Below are 18397 nucleotides of genomic sequence, written 5' to 3' on the forward strand. Positions count from 1 at the left end.
GTCAGCAGATGGAGAACTTCAATAGTAACCACTAAGGTGGAATTCTTTGTAGAAAAGGACGTAGGCCACTGTAAAAATGGTCAGTTTCCTCAAAATGTCAGTGTCTGAAAGTGTATGCCAACTAACACAGTCAAAACAGAGAATGTAAGTTTCCTTGTGGATTTTCTTTATTTACATAACCAACAAAAGGTGAACATGCAGTATAAATAAAGTGTATATATATATATAAAAAAATTCATTAAAATCTCACCTTCACATAGTAAAGTGATTACTACACAATATTAAAGTGCTGATGTACTAATACATATAAACAAGCAAAAAACCAAAACAGATATAGGATATAAAACAATAACATGAGTAAATCACATTTACAGTACATGAGGTTACTCTTAAAGACTGGAGAACAGCTGTAAGATAACATACACTGAATTTACAGAATTTATGGTGATTTTAAGGAAAAGGTTACCTAAAGGTTTGTGATTTATTCAGAATCTGTTTTCATCCAACCAGATTAAAACTGCACCCATGACTACAATGAAAAACACAAACTCATAAAATATGTGCACTTACTCATTAGGTGGCAAACGTTGTATGTGAACATATGTAAAACAAACAAAAGCATCATACAGCAACGTACGGTACAAATACAAGGTGTCCAGTTGATATTCTCAACTAAAGGTAACATGGCCGATTCACAGAACATACTTCTTCAGTGAGTGAAAGACCTGTGTTTACACACTGTAGAATTATTCATAAAACCCAATCAATTACCATTCTGTGAGTTTGGTCTCCTATGCGATTAAATTACAGTCTTTTGTACTTATAGATGTGACCATGACAACGTGGGCAATAGTGGTCCACATCTTTTGTAGCGTTCATACAGAAGGGAATGAAACAACATCCAATAACGAACCTAGAGAAGAATCAAATTGAAATCCTAGTTAGAAGATACCATTATTAAAAGAAAAATCTCCCGTTACACTAGTTAATTGCCGTTTGATATAACATAAAACTGCTCTGTAATAATTCTTGGCTCTGTTCCTGGATACAATTGTTATCATATTTAGAGAGGAGAAAAAAAAATAAAATGACAAACTTGACCACAGACTATTTTCCTCATTCCACATTTGGCCACACAATTTAGAACTTTTTTTCCTAATGAAATCTGGTCTCGTTTTCCTAACAACCACACCAGACAGCTCAGCTCACTGCAGTCGTTCCAGCTTTAGTCAGACTATAAATTCTAGAAACACAGATTAGAATGGAATTCTGAGGAATGGTGGCGCAAAAGCGGAACTTTAAAGCTTGCATCACATCTCTGTAAAACAGCCTATCCAGCCATAAAATTTGATATGAAATGTTGCCACAATTTCGCTAACCTCCAGTTATATGCAAAATAATATGATCCCAGCCACCAAAAAGCCTGAAAACAAATTAAATCTCATCTAGTCAAGTATGGAGGTTTTATTTTTAAATAAAACATTTTGGGGCAGATTCAATTTCACACGTTAATTCTTTAGAACAACGCCATGCACTATTACCGTTACTATGGCAACAGCTGCGCATTATTACCGTACATTATTACCGTAGTAACAGTAATGTGCGGACCGCGTTCTTTAGAATTAAATCTGTCCCTTAATGTGTTTGCCATCAGATAAACAATGTAGACATACTATACCATAAAAGTTGTCCCTTTTTAACCCCTTCTTATTTTTTACAGAATACATGGTCAAAACCAGATTTATACAGATGACCACAAAATGATCTGCATGGTTTGCATCGTCATCTCCATTCAGCATTTCAAGCAGATAATCAAATCAATTGTGGTGTTTTAAAGCTCAGCATCTTCAAACAGATTGCATAAATAACAGACTTCAACAGTTCATGGTAGGAAATGGGGATTACTTTCAGTTAGGAAATAGGGGACCTAGGAGCCATTAAGTGCATATTGAAGTTATTACTTCGTCTCATGTATTGAACACCGAGACTTCACAACAATTACATGACACAGACTGACAGGGGAACTTTAGTCATCTGACAGAGCAGCCAACAACCCTTCAAACTGGGATAAAGAAACATTAAAGAGATAAAACCTCACAGTTAGCTGTTCTGTACAGTTCACAGTACACGTGCACTTATCACAGGAACAGATCGCATGTGCCACGTGTGGGTATAAGGGAGGGGTGTAATAATTTCTCTTTGCAACAGAATATGAAAACTATATACAAGTCACACTTTCTAGTGTGAAATGCCAGACTGGCATAGGTATCTGGCTCATACTAGATTATACTCACCCCAAAAACATAATGGCTGCACATAAAAGCCAGGTAAGAAGTCCAGAACGGAAATTGACCCTAGTGACAATATTCTCATGGCAGAATGGACATGTTGTGGCACCAGGCGAATCAACCAGAATTCCTCCTATTAAAATATTTTAGAATTGCAGAATGCATAGATGCAAAATGTCAGTTGAGATGCTACACTGCTTTATTGCAAGTTAGTTTTGTCACATGGTACAATGCAATATTGACGTTATATATTATACCAAGGGGTAAGTGGGTGACATTATCAATGGGCCATATATATATGGCATACAGTTATTTGCAAAAAAAATAAAAAAATTAGATTCCAGTTAAGAATAAATTGGTTTATTTAACAGCAGAAGCATATTTGGATATATAAACCACAGGGAAAATGCTCCATGTGTCAGCATTATTGTTGGATTCAAGACCTCAAACAGCATGTGATTAATATTTCCTTCGACGTGTCCCCTATCAATAGGCTCATCTGTGACTTCAGGTAAGACCACAAACATTGTCATTGGAGAGGTGGACATTAAATATTGTATGTTGTGGTTTGTATCACTGGAAATTTGGAAATCCAGGTGCTAAACTTTTTTTTTAAACACAGTTTAAAAAAAAAAAAAAAAAAAAAAAAAAAAAAGTGTATTCAAATTTTATTCAACCTCAAAATTCACCTAAATTAAATAAGATAATAAATATACCCGTGGGCCATTTACCTACATAGGGGTCCATTTTCATAAAGCACTGATCTAAGAAAACCAACTTATCACATGAAATCGCAGTTGCAATGAGTTTTTTTTATTATTAATAAATATGGGTTACAGCAATTTTGTTAATAAACAACCCCCAATAACTTGTACGCAAGGGTCACAAACAGGAAAAATTCAGTAGGTAATTTGTATTTAGATGATACAAAGTTGCATTACTAGGGAAGGCATGAGCTGAAATACATAATTAGGGTTGTAATATAAGTTAAGAAATCCACACTTACCAATGCATACAGCAGTTCGTTGGGTTCCAATTTCTATAGTACATACAGGAACTGGTTGCTGGCAGATTGCTTTAGGTTGACACGTAGTGCCAATTTCAGATATAGCTATGCAATAACAAAAGGAGGGGGCTGAAAAATAGGTTTAATGTATACAATAATTCAGAGGAACTGGACCAAGTTTAGCTCCAACGCCAAAGCCAACAATGCAAAACACAGTTTAACATCAACTTGGGATGTTGTAATATTTTTTTTGAAATGCCAAATGTGTCAAAGAATCTGGTAGGCTGTCAACCTCACATATGAATTTTGATGTATAACAGATCTTATATTTTTTTTCATTCATTTTACAAAATATGTTTTATGGATTTTTAATGAGCAATAAAAGGATAATGCATTATGACTATTCTTCTCTTCCTCATTTGGTATCAGGTAAATTGGGTATTTATGCAATTACAGCATCAGGAATATCCCTAAACACAACCAGCACCTAGTTGAAAGGGGATCAAGGAAACCTACATGTTTACAAAGATTTTGAATCATTGAAGTGCATACTCAAAGGGGGATATCCCCATTTAACACATAGGTGCTTTGGAGGAGTTTAAATACAAAAACACATTATAGTTATTTTATTCTAAACACTGTTGAGATTTTACCTGTTTTCCCAAGAGCAGTGGTGATTTGAGTGGATACATGGAGAAATAGATATAGATAGAGATTATATATATTATATATATTTTTATTACACACACATTCACATATAAAGTTTCACATTGCGTTTTGTAAATCGCCAGTGCCCACACCTTTTCCATTTGTATGGATAAAGCAAAAACACCCCTCCCCCACTTCCATATATTATTGTCCTTCTCAAATATATAGCACCAGCATACCCCACAGCACTTTACAAATTGGAACAAACAGTAATAAAACAAGATTAGGGGGTCTATGTAGCAAAGGAAGACAACCCCTAAAAGCTGCAAATGTCACATGATTTAAGGTTTATTCCTATTTACCAAAGTCCCCCGATGGTGGAAACCATCACAATCGAGTTGCCATTGCCGGGTGCATACTGCAATGCTTTTGAAAAGTCTATATACCAAGGGCAGTGGTGGTATAAGTACATTTGTTGTCCTCCGATTGCTAATGCCATCTCGGGATAGCTACAGGAAAACAATGTTTTATTAGTGAAATAAATCATTTTTTCTGTTTTGTTTTGAAATGTAAGTTTCTTTTTTTAACTTTAGTTAAAAAAAAAATAATAATAAATAATATTATTATTATTAATTCAATCAATCAACTCTGGCTCCAGCTCAAGCCAGGACTGGCTTGGTAAGCTGTAATTCTCCTCTTACCAATGTCAGTCAAATATCACCCGGGAGCCAGTAGCTGTCCAAGAACCAAATTATATTTACCAGATAATTTTATTTCCTCGGAAGGACTCCCTGGCACCCATAACTAATAAGCCTCCTACACAGCAGAACGGACAGGAAAGAAGCACACATGAGGCAATATAATGTCACTCTTCCTCTTCTTCAGTGTCCGAATAAATTCCTAAGCTGCTTCTGAAAAATAGAATACACATAAAAGAAGGGCAGTGTTGCCATGGAGTCTGTTGAGGAAACAAAATTATCAGGCAAATATAATTCACACTTGCCAACTCTCCCGGAATGTCTGGGAGACTCCCGAAATTCGGATCAGTCTCACGGACTTCCGGGAGAGCTGGCAAATCTCCCGCATCCCGCTACTGCCACCACTAAATGACGCAATTCGCAGTGAATCACGGCATTTTGGCCCTGCCCTCGTGATAAAACTATATTTATGTTGTGGGGGCGGGGCCAAAATGCTGCGCCCCGCCCCCTCCCCAGTCACGCCTCTCTCCCGGAAAGAGCTTCGCGAAAGTAGGCAAGTATGATATAATTTGCATATTATTTCCTCTTTGGAAACCCTGGCAGCGATAACTAATGGGATGTAACCAAGAAGTAATATATAAGGAGAGTCCATAAATATGGATACCTATTGAATGCAAAAATTATAAAAATATTTATTTAACTTGAGCCGACGAATACTCCTTCCAAACTGAGCTTCAGTTACTGGTCATGTCCAGTATGTAATGTCTTGTTAAGGTGTGGATTGTGAACCATCCTGCTGTTTTACACATTTCTGTTAGTGAAACTTGTGCTCTTCAAGCAAAGGAAGTTGCCACTTCTTATGTTGAATGTGTCTTTACAATTGTGGCCACCTTCAGACCTTTTGCCTTATATGCCTGTATGATGACCTTGTTGTGTGCCAGAAAGTAATACAAAGAGTAATCATCAGAGCTGATCACATTTGTTCCCTGCAGATAAGTGGAGATTGCATTTACAACATCGAATGTTTCAAGATGCCTGTTTCTCGGCTTGTAAATAAAATGGGAGCTATGTAATTTATTGATTCAAATGAAAAAAAAAATTAGACACCATCATCGGTAAAAAAATAAATATAGGATTTGTCCTTAAAGTCACTGTCATGAAAGATTTTCAAGAATGGTTCCTTGCACAATAGTTCATGTATTTCTCCAATTCTTCACACATAATTGCCACAAAAAAAACTATGGCATTTAAGAGGAGTTTCTTGTAGCGGCACATTGGGGTTTATCAATAAAGAATCCTGAAGAAGATTAATAACCCATGGTGTTACATATGGCCTAATGTATGATCATCTTTTTGACTGCTGTGAAGACACATTTAATTAATACCTCCACCACCAAATATTGTATACAGCATAACAGTTCATGCTGAAACTTGGAAGTTGAGTCTTCAGTGCCATGTCCCTATTTAGGCCTTCCATTAAGAAATGTAATACTTGTACCATAGGATTGATTAGCCTGGTCTGCACCAGAAAATACAAAATTTTCACATTTTACATTAGATGACTGGAGAATTCTATTTTCTGGCCTGTAACAGAATTTCAATTGCTTGATTTGAGATTCACTTGTTTTTTGAGCAACATCTGCTCAATCTCCACTCCATCAATGGAGTGTACTCAGGTTTGGATTTAACATTGGTCCTTGGTAAAGGAGATCCAGGGAGAACGATAGTGGCCATGCTTGCTCTACAAGCATTTGCAATCTATGGAAAATAATGGTTGCCGAGGCCAGCATGGGAGAGTTACGATCAACCCTACTTTTTCCATTGTCTTTCTCAGAACTCCTGGGTTGAGAGAAAATTAAGGAAAATGTATTTCAGAGGAACTCTCCAAGGCCTCGTCAAGGTATCTTTTAAATTTGCCATGGACTTTGTGGCAAGAGAAAAGCAGACTGTTTAGTATTCTGCACTGTAGACAGTAAATCTATTTGCTGCAGGCTAAATCGTTGTACTAGTAACTGAAACACCTTTTCTTCCAAAGCCCACGCTCCTGGATGAACTTGATATTGACTGAGAATCTGTCAGTATGTTGTCTGTGCCTGCTACAAGGGTTAATATAGAACTTTGGTTGCTTTCTGCCTAATTCATAATTAGGGTCACCTCCTTCATAATAACTGCACTCCTGGTACCTCCTTATTTGTTTAAGAATGCCACCGCAGTTTGGTTGTCTGAAAACTTTGAGAGCATTTTGTTGAAGGCAAGGTTGACAATGAAAGATTTCTTTCCAATCTGCTCTCATTTCTATAATATTTATAAGACAGTCTTTCTTCTCTAGTCCAGGTACCCTGTAACATCTCAGTTTAAATGTGCACCCCCACCTCTGATGCTGGAGTCCATTGTTAAACCAGCCGCACTGGTTCTGAGACACAGACTCTCCGAATTATTCTTACAAAGTTCTTTCCACCAAGAGAGTTGTTGTTTTCTCTTGTTGTATCTATGGATCACAAAATCCTCTTTTGTCTGTGATCCCATTTCTTGTGCAATTCCATGTAGAGTTCTCATTTGCCATCTTGACCATGGTATGATTCCTATTGTGGATGTAAACATACCAAAAAACTGAGCACTGTCTTTTTTGATCATAGTTGTTGATAGAGAGCGTAAAAGATCAGGCTTTCTAGATTTTTCATCCCTTTTTCCAAAACAGTTAATTTGTCCCTTGCTGTGTCTATATATAGTCTTAGGAACTGCCAAGATGGCTTTAGATTATTTTTTTTAATGTGTTTTTAATTCAGCCATGATCCTCTAAAAAAACATGATTACCTTGTATGATCTTTCTTGAGCCATTTCTCTCGATCCTACAGCTACTAGAATGTCATCAATCGCAAGCCAGACCATAAGTCTCTGCTTTCTCAGTTCTGCCACAATCACTCAAGACTTCAGACTCTCAACATCTTCAAGGGTGGTTGGTTGTATGAACCGGAGGTCACAATCTCTCACCCACATATCCCGGGATGTTAAGATACAAATCTGCAAAAAGATTTAAATCCTGCCCCCCTACCACAGACGCTGGGGATTGGGTGGGGGGGAAAGTAGTCCCTCGAGTCAATGGGGAGAATTCGGTCTAAACCTCCTTTCATTGCCTCTCAAATCCTGAGGTAGGTAATGCAAGGCCCAAGTTATCTTGTGAATTATGGAGTCCTGCTGGTATTCAAACAGCAGTGATCCTTCAAAGGTAGCCCTCATGTTGGAAGTTATAGACCTAGCCAATAGCATGACCATATCTAGTGAAGCTTTGCAATGAAAGTCAATGCCTTTTTTTATTGTTTCCATGCTTTTCATACCTATTGATTTTGTACTGGGTATCTTTATAGAAGGCTTCCATTCAGATATGGACACTACCCCTGATTTGACCACTGTACCTGCTGAGATGTGTAGTCTTCTAAAACATTTTTCCATTTTCCTATCCATGGATTACTTCAATGGTCTTCCATCTTGTCAATGGAATGGTAGTTATGACTGATATGCTCGCCACCATTGCATCAACTTTAGGCATCAGATCTCATTTCTCTACTTCATTATCAGAGTTTGGATACATTCTCTCAATTCTTTTGGGATTCACCTGATGTTTGATAAGATCTGTAATTACTCAGTTTAAAAAAACAACAACACCACTCTGGGGGTTATGCAGAGTTGAATGCAAGTAGCTGTTTTGAAGGAATAAAATTGTTTCAATAATAAATCAGAGTTACGTAATGGATAATAGGAAAGCTGACACACCGAATAGTGAAGTCGACCAGTGGTTGAAGGACTGTAGAATAACTTTCACAGCTGAAAGGAGCATTTTCAATCAGGCTGCTATGAATGTATGTCTTATTTTAAAAAAACAAAAACAAAACAAAACCCAGAACCACCCAGCAGTTTAATAAGTCTTAATAGAATAGATGGTACAACATAGTAGCACAAGGAAATACTAGTAAGATAAGGTGATGCACTTGGGATGTGTATCATAAAATGAATCAATGCACAGACAGCTGCAGATTGGTAGTTGACGAATACCTAGCGTATCTTGCGGCTGATGCAGAGTTAAATCTTTCTATTGCTGCTTGCGACTCTACATGGCCCGTGAATATACATCCATTTTATGTGCTTTATCTACAAGCGCACTTTGTGTTCAACTCTGAACCAACCCTTTTATGTTTACGCTTCTCTCCCTAAAATAAGGCATCCTGCAGTGATGTTGTGACTGGAATATCCTGAATTCTCATGGCCTTATGTATACGTTTACGTAGAATATCTACTATATTAAGATATAAATGACCTCTATTTTCCCCGTCTTCACTGCCTGAACACTAATCTTCTTCATCTCCAGAGTCACCTGACACATACATAGATAGACCTGGAAAATCTTTCATGTCTAATCCCATCAGTACTAAACTTTGTAATAGTCCTAGGAGCGTAAAAATCCTCTTTAGTGTCAAAGGACTTTTGTGTCTATTCCATCAATTCTTTAAATAGACTCTGGCTTCAGTCAATTACAAATTGAGGTGTACATTCTACACATAAAGGCTCTTAACAGGCAGATCCTAATCCCACTCTCCACAAGCCCTATGAGGAGTCTTCTTTTTCCCCCCCCCCCTCAACAGATTATATATATATATATATATATATATATATATATATATACACACACACACACACACACACTTAGTCCGTGGCATATCTAAGCGAGACGCACTTCGTTCTCGCCATCTGTACCTTCTAGCTCAAATCATTGGACAGTTGTTCTACTATACTATGGCAATATATTACTCCAATAAATCCACATCAAGTTTACAGTAATATTTAGGCAGATAGCAATACACTCCCCGTATTCTTTAGGTTTGACTGGGCTCTCCTAGCGGGACAACTGGAGGAAATATTATTTAGAGTGTATTGATTGAAGTGGGAGGGAATCACTGTGGACATTAGGATTATAGTTTTGCTGTAACCCATTGAGAAGTAAGGACTAAAAAGACTAATAAGAGAGATTTTATATATATATATATATATATATATATATATATATATATATATATATATATATATATATATATATATATATATATATATATATATATATATACACACACCTCAAGTGTGGTTAAGATCCATTATAGATATCTCCACATGCGGTAATGCTATACTCCTAGATATATATGTGCAAGGAGGCGTTTAGGGGTAGCAACATCCCCCTTCACTTTCAGCCTTTAGCATAAGTCCCCACATCAATAGAGAAGATTGTTGGTGCAGATAGCAATTTTAAATTCACCATTGCGTATATACACACACACACATCTGGTTTTATATTTCGCTTATTTTAATTATTTTTAATAAAAGTTATATTTTAAAGTCAAAATGATCCCTAATTATGTGTATAATTGGAGATGTTAGTGCATCTTATTAGTAAACTTCCATTTTCTTGCTTATAATCTATGGAAATGCAACAAGTCAAAGGGTGTATCAAAACTCAGAAGTCCTGACTTTTATTTGCTATACAATATTTGACTTTATAACAATTTGCAGAATTTTATAGAAAACATTCTATAAATAAGATTAGCATTACAATGGGTTAACCAAATAAAAATCAAAACACACTGTACATCAACATCAACCATGTCTAAAACAGAGATACACAAACATAAAAAAATGTCACCGTGTATTATTGCAGGCTTGGATTTGATGAACCCTAATGATTATTTTGCAAAGTGCTTTTTAACATTTATTTGGCTTTCTGGTGAAAAACACCCCATAACATATGAATTGCATTTGTAACCTATCGACTTGTGATGTTAAGTTTCCAGCCTGTATACATCAAGCAGGTTTTCAGAAGAGAGTAGTCTAGTCTCTCACAATTGCTGCCCTTCCCTATTTACTACCTCCGAATTATCAGGCAGCTACAACTACTATATGTTTTAAAGGCGCATTGGACTAGGGTAGGGGCACCTTTTTTGTTATTCATTTCCTATAGGACTTTAAATCCCCACTTTTGAAGCAGGAGAGGAAAGAACAACTTGTAACCAATAAGATCATTGTAATATTTACAGCAACACAAAAAGGAGTGAGTGTGCCAATCTTCTGGTAGGCAGTGACCTGTTCATTGCCATGCGAGTACAGAGAAGCCTATGACAGGTAGAATGGGTAAGAAGGGCAACAGAGGTAGGCAGTAAACCAGATAGATTACAGCGACAGGGTCTGCGACAGCACTATGATAGACTATTGTCAAATTGCTGAATATTGATGGAGGAAAGGTCAAACAACCATTTATGATCATATATCCAACTTTTTTTTTCATGGTGTTAAAACAATGCTGCAGGTACGAAAAATAGTTAATGGTGCTGAACTAAAGCTGAGAATATTAAGAAGTTTTTCAACTTCCATTTTTCCATCAGAAAATGACAATATTTCCAAGTCATCAGGAACAGTGTACAAAGCAAATAAATAGTACAGTTAGCTCAATAAAGAAACCCTTCTGCTTTATTTAATGCATCATGTCCCAAGGATGGCATCAAAATCAGTCTATGAGAAACTCATTTTCACGCAGACTTGATGCTATTGCATAGGAGTCATGTTGGAAACATATAGAGCCTGAGTCATTAAGGAGGGCAAGGCCAAAAAAAATTAAAAAGGAAATTTGATCCTGGACAAACCATATTACAATGCAATGGGTGCAAATTTGATTATTATCTTGCACATAAACAAAAAAAACACTGACTTTTTTCATATAGCACACAAATACTTAATAACTTTATTTAAAGTTGATCTAGGACATGCCCTACCCCAACTATAAATCTGCCCCCATATTTTAAATTTACCTCCCCCTACTTTTTTTTGTGCTGGGCTCTCCTTAATAACTGGGCTGAGTGGCAGAAGAGCATCTGTCACCCGTGGCGCCCCACAGTGGGCTACCTTGGGCTGGGTCACCTGCAATTTTTTTTTTCCTTTAAAGTGTTCCTAATAGGCTGCTGAATCAAGTCTTGCCCCCCGGGCTAAAAGTTGCAAGTCTTCCCCTGCTCAGGCCTTAGTTTCTCACTACACAAATGGTTTGTGCTTCTGATAAATTATACATGTAGGGCAATACCAAATGCTCTCCAGTGTAGCCTTTTAAATCACCTCAAGTCTAATCATTTTAGGAAAATACCAGAATCATGTGGACAACAGGATCACATTCAATTTTTTATCCAGTACCTTTCAGGAATTTGCTAGCCAATAATTCACAAACACATTAAAGTCACTCACTCCTTCATATCACTGAAGCAGCAATCCCGGACTAAAACAGTTGCATTCAACAATTCCATAACATGTCTACGGAAGACATTCAATACATAGCTCTCACCTTGTGGCTGTGTGATGGTAGGCACAGGCTGCATGCAGTACTGTGGGGTAGACAGTATTTGTGGAGCTGTTGAGATTGTAGATTATTAATTTAGTTCAACATGACAAAAAATAACATTCATTGCATTTTAAGATTAAATTGTTAATATTCGTATAATGAAGACATTTTTAAATAGCGGATAACAAATTATCAGATTTGGCGACTCCAAGGAGAGAGATTTTTTTTTATATAATAATATATATCTCCTCCAATTGCATTTGATGGATTTTAAGTGTTTTTTCCCACTGTAATTTTTATTTACATAATTGCTGTTGAAAAACCACCTCTAAGTTTAAAGATCACCTGTCGCCTATACACAGCAGAGATTCATACCTACTAACATACCTGATTTTGGGATCCTTTATCTCTAGCAACAAGAGTGGTGTTGCCTATCAGCAAGTGGGTATGACTATAAAATTGTGTTTATTGTTGGGGAGATTTGGGTGGACTGGAGGCAGGGTTTTGGCAAGCTGTGGGTAAGGCTTATATTCCCCCCCCCCCCATTCTAAAATGTTGGGAGAAATGAAGATTAGGGGGTAAATGTATCATACCTCGGTTTCTTCAACTCGCGGGAGTTCGGCGTCTTCGCAGCTTAAATTTAAAGTGGCGCTGCCTTGTAAAGGGAAACTTCCCTTTACAAGGCAGCGCCGCTTTAAATTTAAGCTGTGAAGATGCCGAACTCCCGCGACTTGAAGAAACCGGGGTATGATACATTTACCCCTAGAAGTCAGCGTACCATTGATATTAGTCATAAAGATCCTCAGTAATGTTAATGGTTCCTAGTGAATTGGCATGAATATTGGTTAATGCCTCCAGTATAGGTAAACCACATGTTCATTTTAAGTTAAAGGCTGTGATAATGCCAATACAAAAGTGTACCCTTTACACCTTCACATTTGACACCAGGCATATTCTTCTAATAAAAATACATTAACAGCGTTATATCACTCTCGAGGCCTGGATTTAACTATTCTGCCATTCTTTTGATGCTCGATCATTTTCCATTTCCCCATTGACATAGAACAACATGGCCCCAGTGTCCACTACATTTCATCAATATAAAATAATAAGTGCATTCTACTAGTAGTCAGAAATCATCATTGCTTATGGGCAGACATATGAAAAAAATAAATAAATAAGGTTATCATGATAAAATTGGGAAGCTTAATATGCCTGTAATTCTATCATCCCAGACCTATGCTTCTCAGAAATCTGTACCCCGTTACTATAGGACAGTCACTGCAATAAATGCTTCAGCCTGTGAACCAAGCTATCTTTAAGGAGAATGGTGATTGGGCATTTTTATTGGGCATGATACTTCAATGTTCTACTGCAGAGCAAAGAGCCCACAGCTTCTATGTGTAGTAATACATGCAAACCTACATAGTAATGTTTGGCCACTGTCACACAATCAATAAATCAAATATAACACAATATACCTGTTGGCTGATATGCTGGAGGGTGAATACTCTTCTCATCCATATTTGATGTGTTTGGGATCTTCAAGTCAATCATTGTATATTAAAGGACTGAAGAAAATAAATAAATGTCTAGTTAACAGATGGAATGTCAGAAAAACTAAGTTATATAAATGGAATATAAATGAAATAATACAAAGGTGTTCAAAAGCGCTGTAAATTAACTTTTTACTTCAAATACAAAAAAAAAAAAAAAGCATAGTCTAGTGCGGTAAGTACATGATTACCCTACAGCGTGACACAGCTACAGCATCACACTACAATTCTTCCATTAGTCACAAGTTAAAGCATATGGTGTTTTAGTGCTTTGGACACAGACCATGGCTGCCTTCTGGGAGAGGGACCAAACAGCTGCCCCGTGACCTGAGAAAGTGTTACTGCTGCTGATTGAAGTCAGTGCAGGGTGGATACTAGATTGGTTGAAACTATAGCGGAGGGGTGGAGGTAGTTTTGCCACTGCCATTGGTGCAGCAGGTGCGGTGCAGCGAGGCCTATGGAGATAATTGGGCCCACTGCCCAGGGAACTAGCAAGATGTGGGTCAAGGTTCCTACCTCCTCGCTTCCCTACTCTCGGGCCCACAGCCTGCTAGTTTTGCCTCTGACTTGAGTTATCAAGTATTGGGGCTGCCATCTTTTTTGGTGTCAGCTCTGACACTACATTTGCTATAGGACCCAGACCACACCACCACGTGCACACAGGGAGGTAAATGTAGGCTTTGAAACTGCACTGAATGGTTCCGTAGCTGCTCTGCACTTAAACCCTCACCTGGCTGCATTATTTAATACCATTGGCCGGGAGACACCGAATCAGCAGGCGACGCTGGGCAGAAGATAGCTCATGAATGGACGAGAGCATCAAATAATCACCACACATACGATATTTTGCCCTCTTCAGCCACAGGTCAGGAAAAAAGCAAAACAAAGACGCTATACTACTAAAGCAGACATAGCAGTTAGGTTAAATAAAAGGATTATACATTAAGAAAGAAAATACAAGGCAATGCTACTGTCATTAACATTTATGTATGATTGAGAGTAGTCTGATGGTCAGTAAAGGGATCTAACAAAAGAAAAAGGAAGAAGAAAATAAATGGAGGAGATGCATCAAATATTTTACCAGAGTCCTTCTTGTATGCAACTGACCATCCCACACTGGTGAAAGCGCTGTATGTATGTGCATAGCTTAGCTTTAGGCTACCAGTGAATAGGAAGTAACATTCATGAACTGGGGAATGGGGGTCTTCATCGGGGTTCCCAGAGCAGCCCTGGCATAGTAAATTGTGGCACTACTTAATTATTTGCGATTTGCAGCAATACATATTGAGGTTCACCTCAAGCATATACTTAATAGATCCCTTATTTTTAAACATTAGTATGTATTTTTGTGGACGGGAGAGGTGTCGGGGGTGGCCTAGCACTTCAGAGCCCAGGCTACACCCCCCTTAGTGTGTAATCATGCCTGTTGCAACGTGATCATGCACACTAATATGACACAGACTCTTTTTGGAACTGTATCCCAATTTGTAAATTTGCAATGTTGGGAGGTATGCTGACGTGATTACATCATAACTCCCAGTTTATACAGATCTATCCCATGTGGAATAGATATGGATATTAGCATCACATTTAAAAACAAAACAAAACCATGCATTTGAATGTTTGTAAATAAAATAAAAATAATTCAGATCAAAACTTTGCATTTCCCTTCTTATAAAAAGTTTACTTTATATGGAGAATAAAGCCAAATAAATTATGCTCGTAGGTTTGAGTACTTATGGAAAATATATTTTAAATACATTATGTAATATGGCTCTTAAGTTGCTGTGAAAATAATTTGAAGAGAGCCTAGAATAGAGATCCCTAAATTTAGTTTTGATATGGTTGAAAAGTACCAAGTACTCTCATGCTGCCTGCATTGCAAATGCTTTGAAACACACACTATCAATAGAGTGAGAAAAGAGCACACTATTGATGGTGGATAAACCACACAGGGTGTACACATGAATAAAGATGAACACAAATGAAAATAGAATGAAAAATATAAAGCTATAAGAATATAAATGAAAACAAAAATAAATGAAAGAGAATTTTTTTTTTTTTTTCCAGACACCCCCCCCCCCCAAAAACACACACACATGTGTATGACAATCATAAATAGGTATCATTTAACTTGAGGTATGCAACAAATACATTGATGAAAGTTAAATATACATTTAACAGAAAGTTGCAAATCAGATGTATACATGACTTAAATTCATTCCCATGGTACAACTTTTTTTCAATCTGAGTTTCAGACCATCAGCAGATTATGTCACCTAACTTGTTATAAAATATAAAACACTGATATCTAAATGGATTACAAATGTCACTACAAGCATAATTAAACCATGTGAAATTTATAACCTCAGCAAGTACACACATTAATACAAAGAAAAATCCCCATCTAACTTACATTCAACACCACCAGTAGATCATTCCTGTGCCAATATCTCTCTACTGCAAGGCTGAAAAAAACACACACCTGAATCAATCTCAGTGTTTTCAACTATGTCAAGTGAGATAATTACTGTGTTAGTTAATTAGATTAATAGATTGTAGATACACCCTTTACAAGATGTGGTTGAGAAGAGGAATGTGAAATAATCAGACTTAGTAGTATTACTGAAAGGTGTAAATCTACAATAAACCATAGAAACCATTCAGGCATTAGCTTTAACCTAAGGGCAGATCCAGATGGCTATTTTATTTCTTTTTAAAAATGCTGTGTATATTAGTTCCCTTAACACCAATTCCAAAAGCATGGACATTGCTTAGAATTCCATTAGAGAATGTGGAGGCATTTTTTCAATAAAAAATAAATAAAAGCTACATCTGGACATCTTCTTAGAGAGGAGCGTTTATAATTATTTTGCAAAGCAAGGTGCATATGCTGAAGACTTTCATTGCCTGTATCACATGCAAATCAGCGTGAAAAGAAGTAGGATTGATGGAATCCTGGCTTGAGATTTAGAAAATGTAAGTAGTGCTGGCAGCAAAACTGCTGGTGGTAATAATGCAAGCATCCTACATCAGACCTGGGGGTAAATGTATCAATCTGCGGGTTCTTCAACACCCGCGTGTTCAGCCTCTTCCGCGATTAAATTTCAAGCGGCGCTGCATTGTAAAGGGAAGTTAACCCTTTACAATGCAGCGCCGCTTGAAATTTAATCGCGGAAGAGGCTGAACACGCGGGTGTTGAAGAACCCGCAGATTGATACATTTACCCCCTGGAGTAGGACAAGTATAGGGGGGGGGGGTCATAGGCATTTATAAACATAGGGTACTTTTGCACAATGATTCAATGCTGTTCAGTGTCGGACTGGGACATGAAGGGCCCACCGGGGGAAATGCAGCGGTAGGGGCCCACTACAATGGGGTGTGGCCAACTGTAAGAGGGGTTGTGGTCAGTCATTAAAGGGGATGGGGTCAGGCCATGGAGGACAACGTATAGCACCTTAGTATGGTCCATAAAGAAAAAGAGGACATTTGCAGTGAGGAGCCGCGAAGGAAAAGACAGAAGAGAAGAAAGAAGTCAATAGGAAAGTAAGTGAAGGGGAGCAAATGCAGCATGGAGGGCACTGTGTGAAACAGGGGAGACAGGGAAAGGGGAGGGATGAATTGAATACAATCAATCATCATCAGCTATTTGTGTGCTGTCCATTCTTTGTGGTTAGTGTTCTCTCCCCTCATAGTGTACACAGAAAACAAATGCTATACTACAGTACTAGAGATCAACCATTCATCATATGAAAACCACAATATAAGGGTATAGACTAAAAATTAATATATCCATGAAGCACTATGGAGACCACAAAATTATTAGCATAAAAATATATGCACATTTAAAATATTACATAAATCTAATTACACTCTAGACACTGGCAAATAAAAACAGGACTCTAAAAAATGATCTACCCACAAAATGTACACTCAATAATAATCCAATGCCACTACAAAGGACAAAAGCAAAACATTAATATTAAAGCATATAGCAGATGCAATCCTATAAGGACCTAACTGTCTGAATGTGTTTTATTCTGATTAAGATATGCTTCTATAGGGAATAGAGTCCCACAATTGATTGAAAACAAATAAACATGGAACATGATATAAACAGTGAATTTGGTTACTAGTTTATTAGGAATCCATTCATTGGTCAGCTGCAATAGGATCCTTTTATAGAGGCACTGAAGACGTATATTGCAATGAAGCCATTCTAATTTATCTCCCTCCCTCCGAGGTCACACAGTGGAGAGCTCTAGAGAAGTTTGCACGATTTATTACTTACTGATTACACGGACTCACACTGCAGTTAGGATGGCAACTTTATGACTACAGGACGCCTGCAACTACAGCAGAAGGAGTAATCTGAGATCTGTGTCACTGTGAAGCATTTCTGCCTCTCTCTGTCTCAGGAGCAGGAAGTGTTCTCACGTGCTGGCTGTAGGCAGGGATTAGTTTGACAGTCTCCGTTTCATATGTAGACTGACCGCAACTCGGTAATTCTCTGCTCTGCCTCACCAACAAAGAGGGCGGGGTTATCAGGCAACAGGGCCTCCCGGGGGATACCCCGGCTCCCCGGCAGGCCAGTCCGACACTGATGCTGTTTATTTTGCAGGTTTATTTGTTCAACCTTTTTTTTTAAATAGAGACACCCTTAAATGAATGCAATTATGGATAAAGACATAGATGGAGGATGTTGCTTGGCATGATTACTTTTTTATACATGAATTAATCAAAAGTATTGTTTTCATCAGTTATTGCTAGGGTAAATGACACCAATATCTAGATTCTAGATGGTTGTGGAGACTGAGTGGGATGGATGTGGGGACCAT

General features: G+C 37.6%; 1 protein-coding gene across 2 annotated transcripts; it reads right to left on the reverse strand.

Moving 5' to 3' along the window:
* Positions 1-205: 205 nt before the first annotated feature.
* LOC142098700 (lipopolysaccharide-induced tumor necrosis factor-alpha factor homolog) lies at positions 206-16055 on the reverse strand. Of its 2 annotated transcripts, none has more exons than XM_075181516.1 (6): positions 15976-16055; positions 13485-13574; positions 12007-12072; positions 3295-3399; positions 2295-2421; positions 206-913 (listed from the first exon to the last, which is right to left on the reverse strand). In XM_075181516.1, exons 2-6 carry the CDS (start codon positions 13558-13560, stop codon positions 805-807), a joined length of 483 nt encoding a protein of 160 aa, XP_075037617.1. In that variant the 5' UTR covers positions 13561-13574; positions 15976-16055; the 3' UTR covers positions 206-804. The 2 variants fall into 2 exon arrangements, with proteins under 2 accessions (XP_075037617.1, XP_075037616.1); XM_075181515.1 differs by having other exon boundaries at positions 3295-3423.
* Positions 16056-18397: the final 2342 nt, after the last annotated feature.

This window comes from Mixophyes fleayi, chromosome 7 (genome assembly GCF_038048845.1).
Source record: "Mixophyes fleayi isolate aMixFle1 chromosome 7, aMixFle1.hap1, whole genome shotgun sequence".
In the NCBI taxonomy this organism is placed as follows: Eukaryota; Metazoa; Chordata; class Amphibia; order Anura; family Limnodynastidae; genus Mixophyes; species Mixophyes fleayi.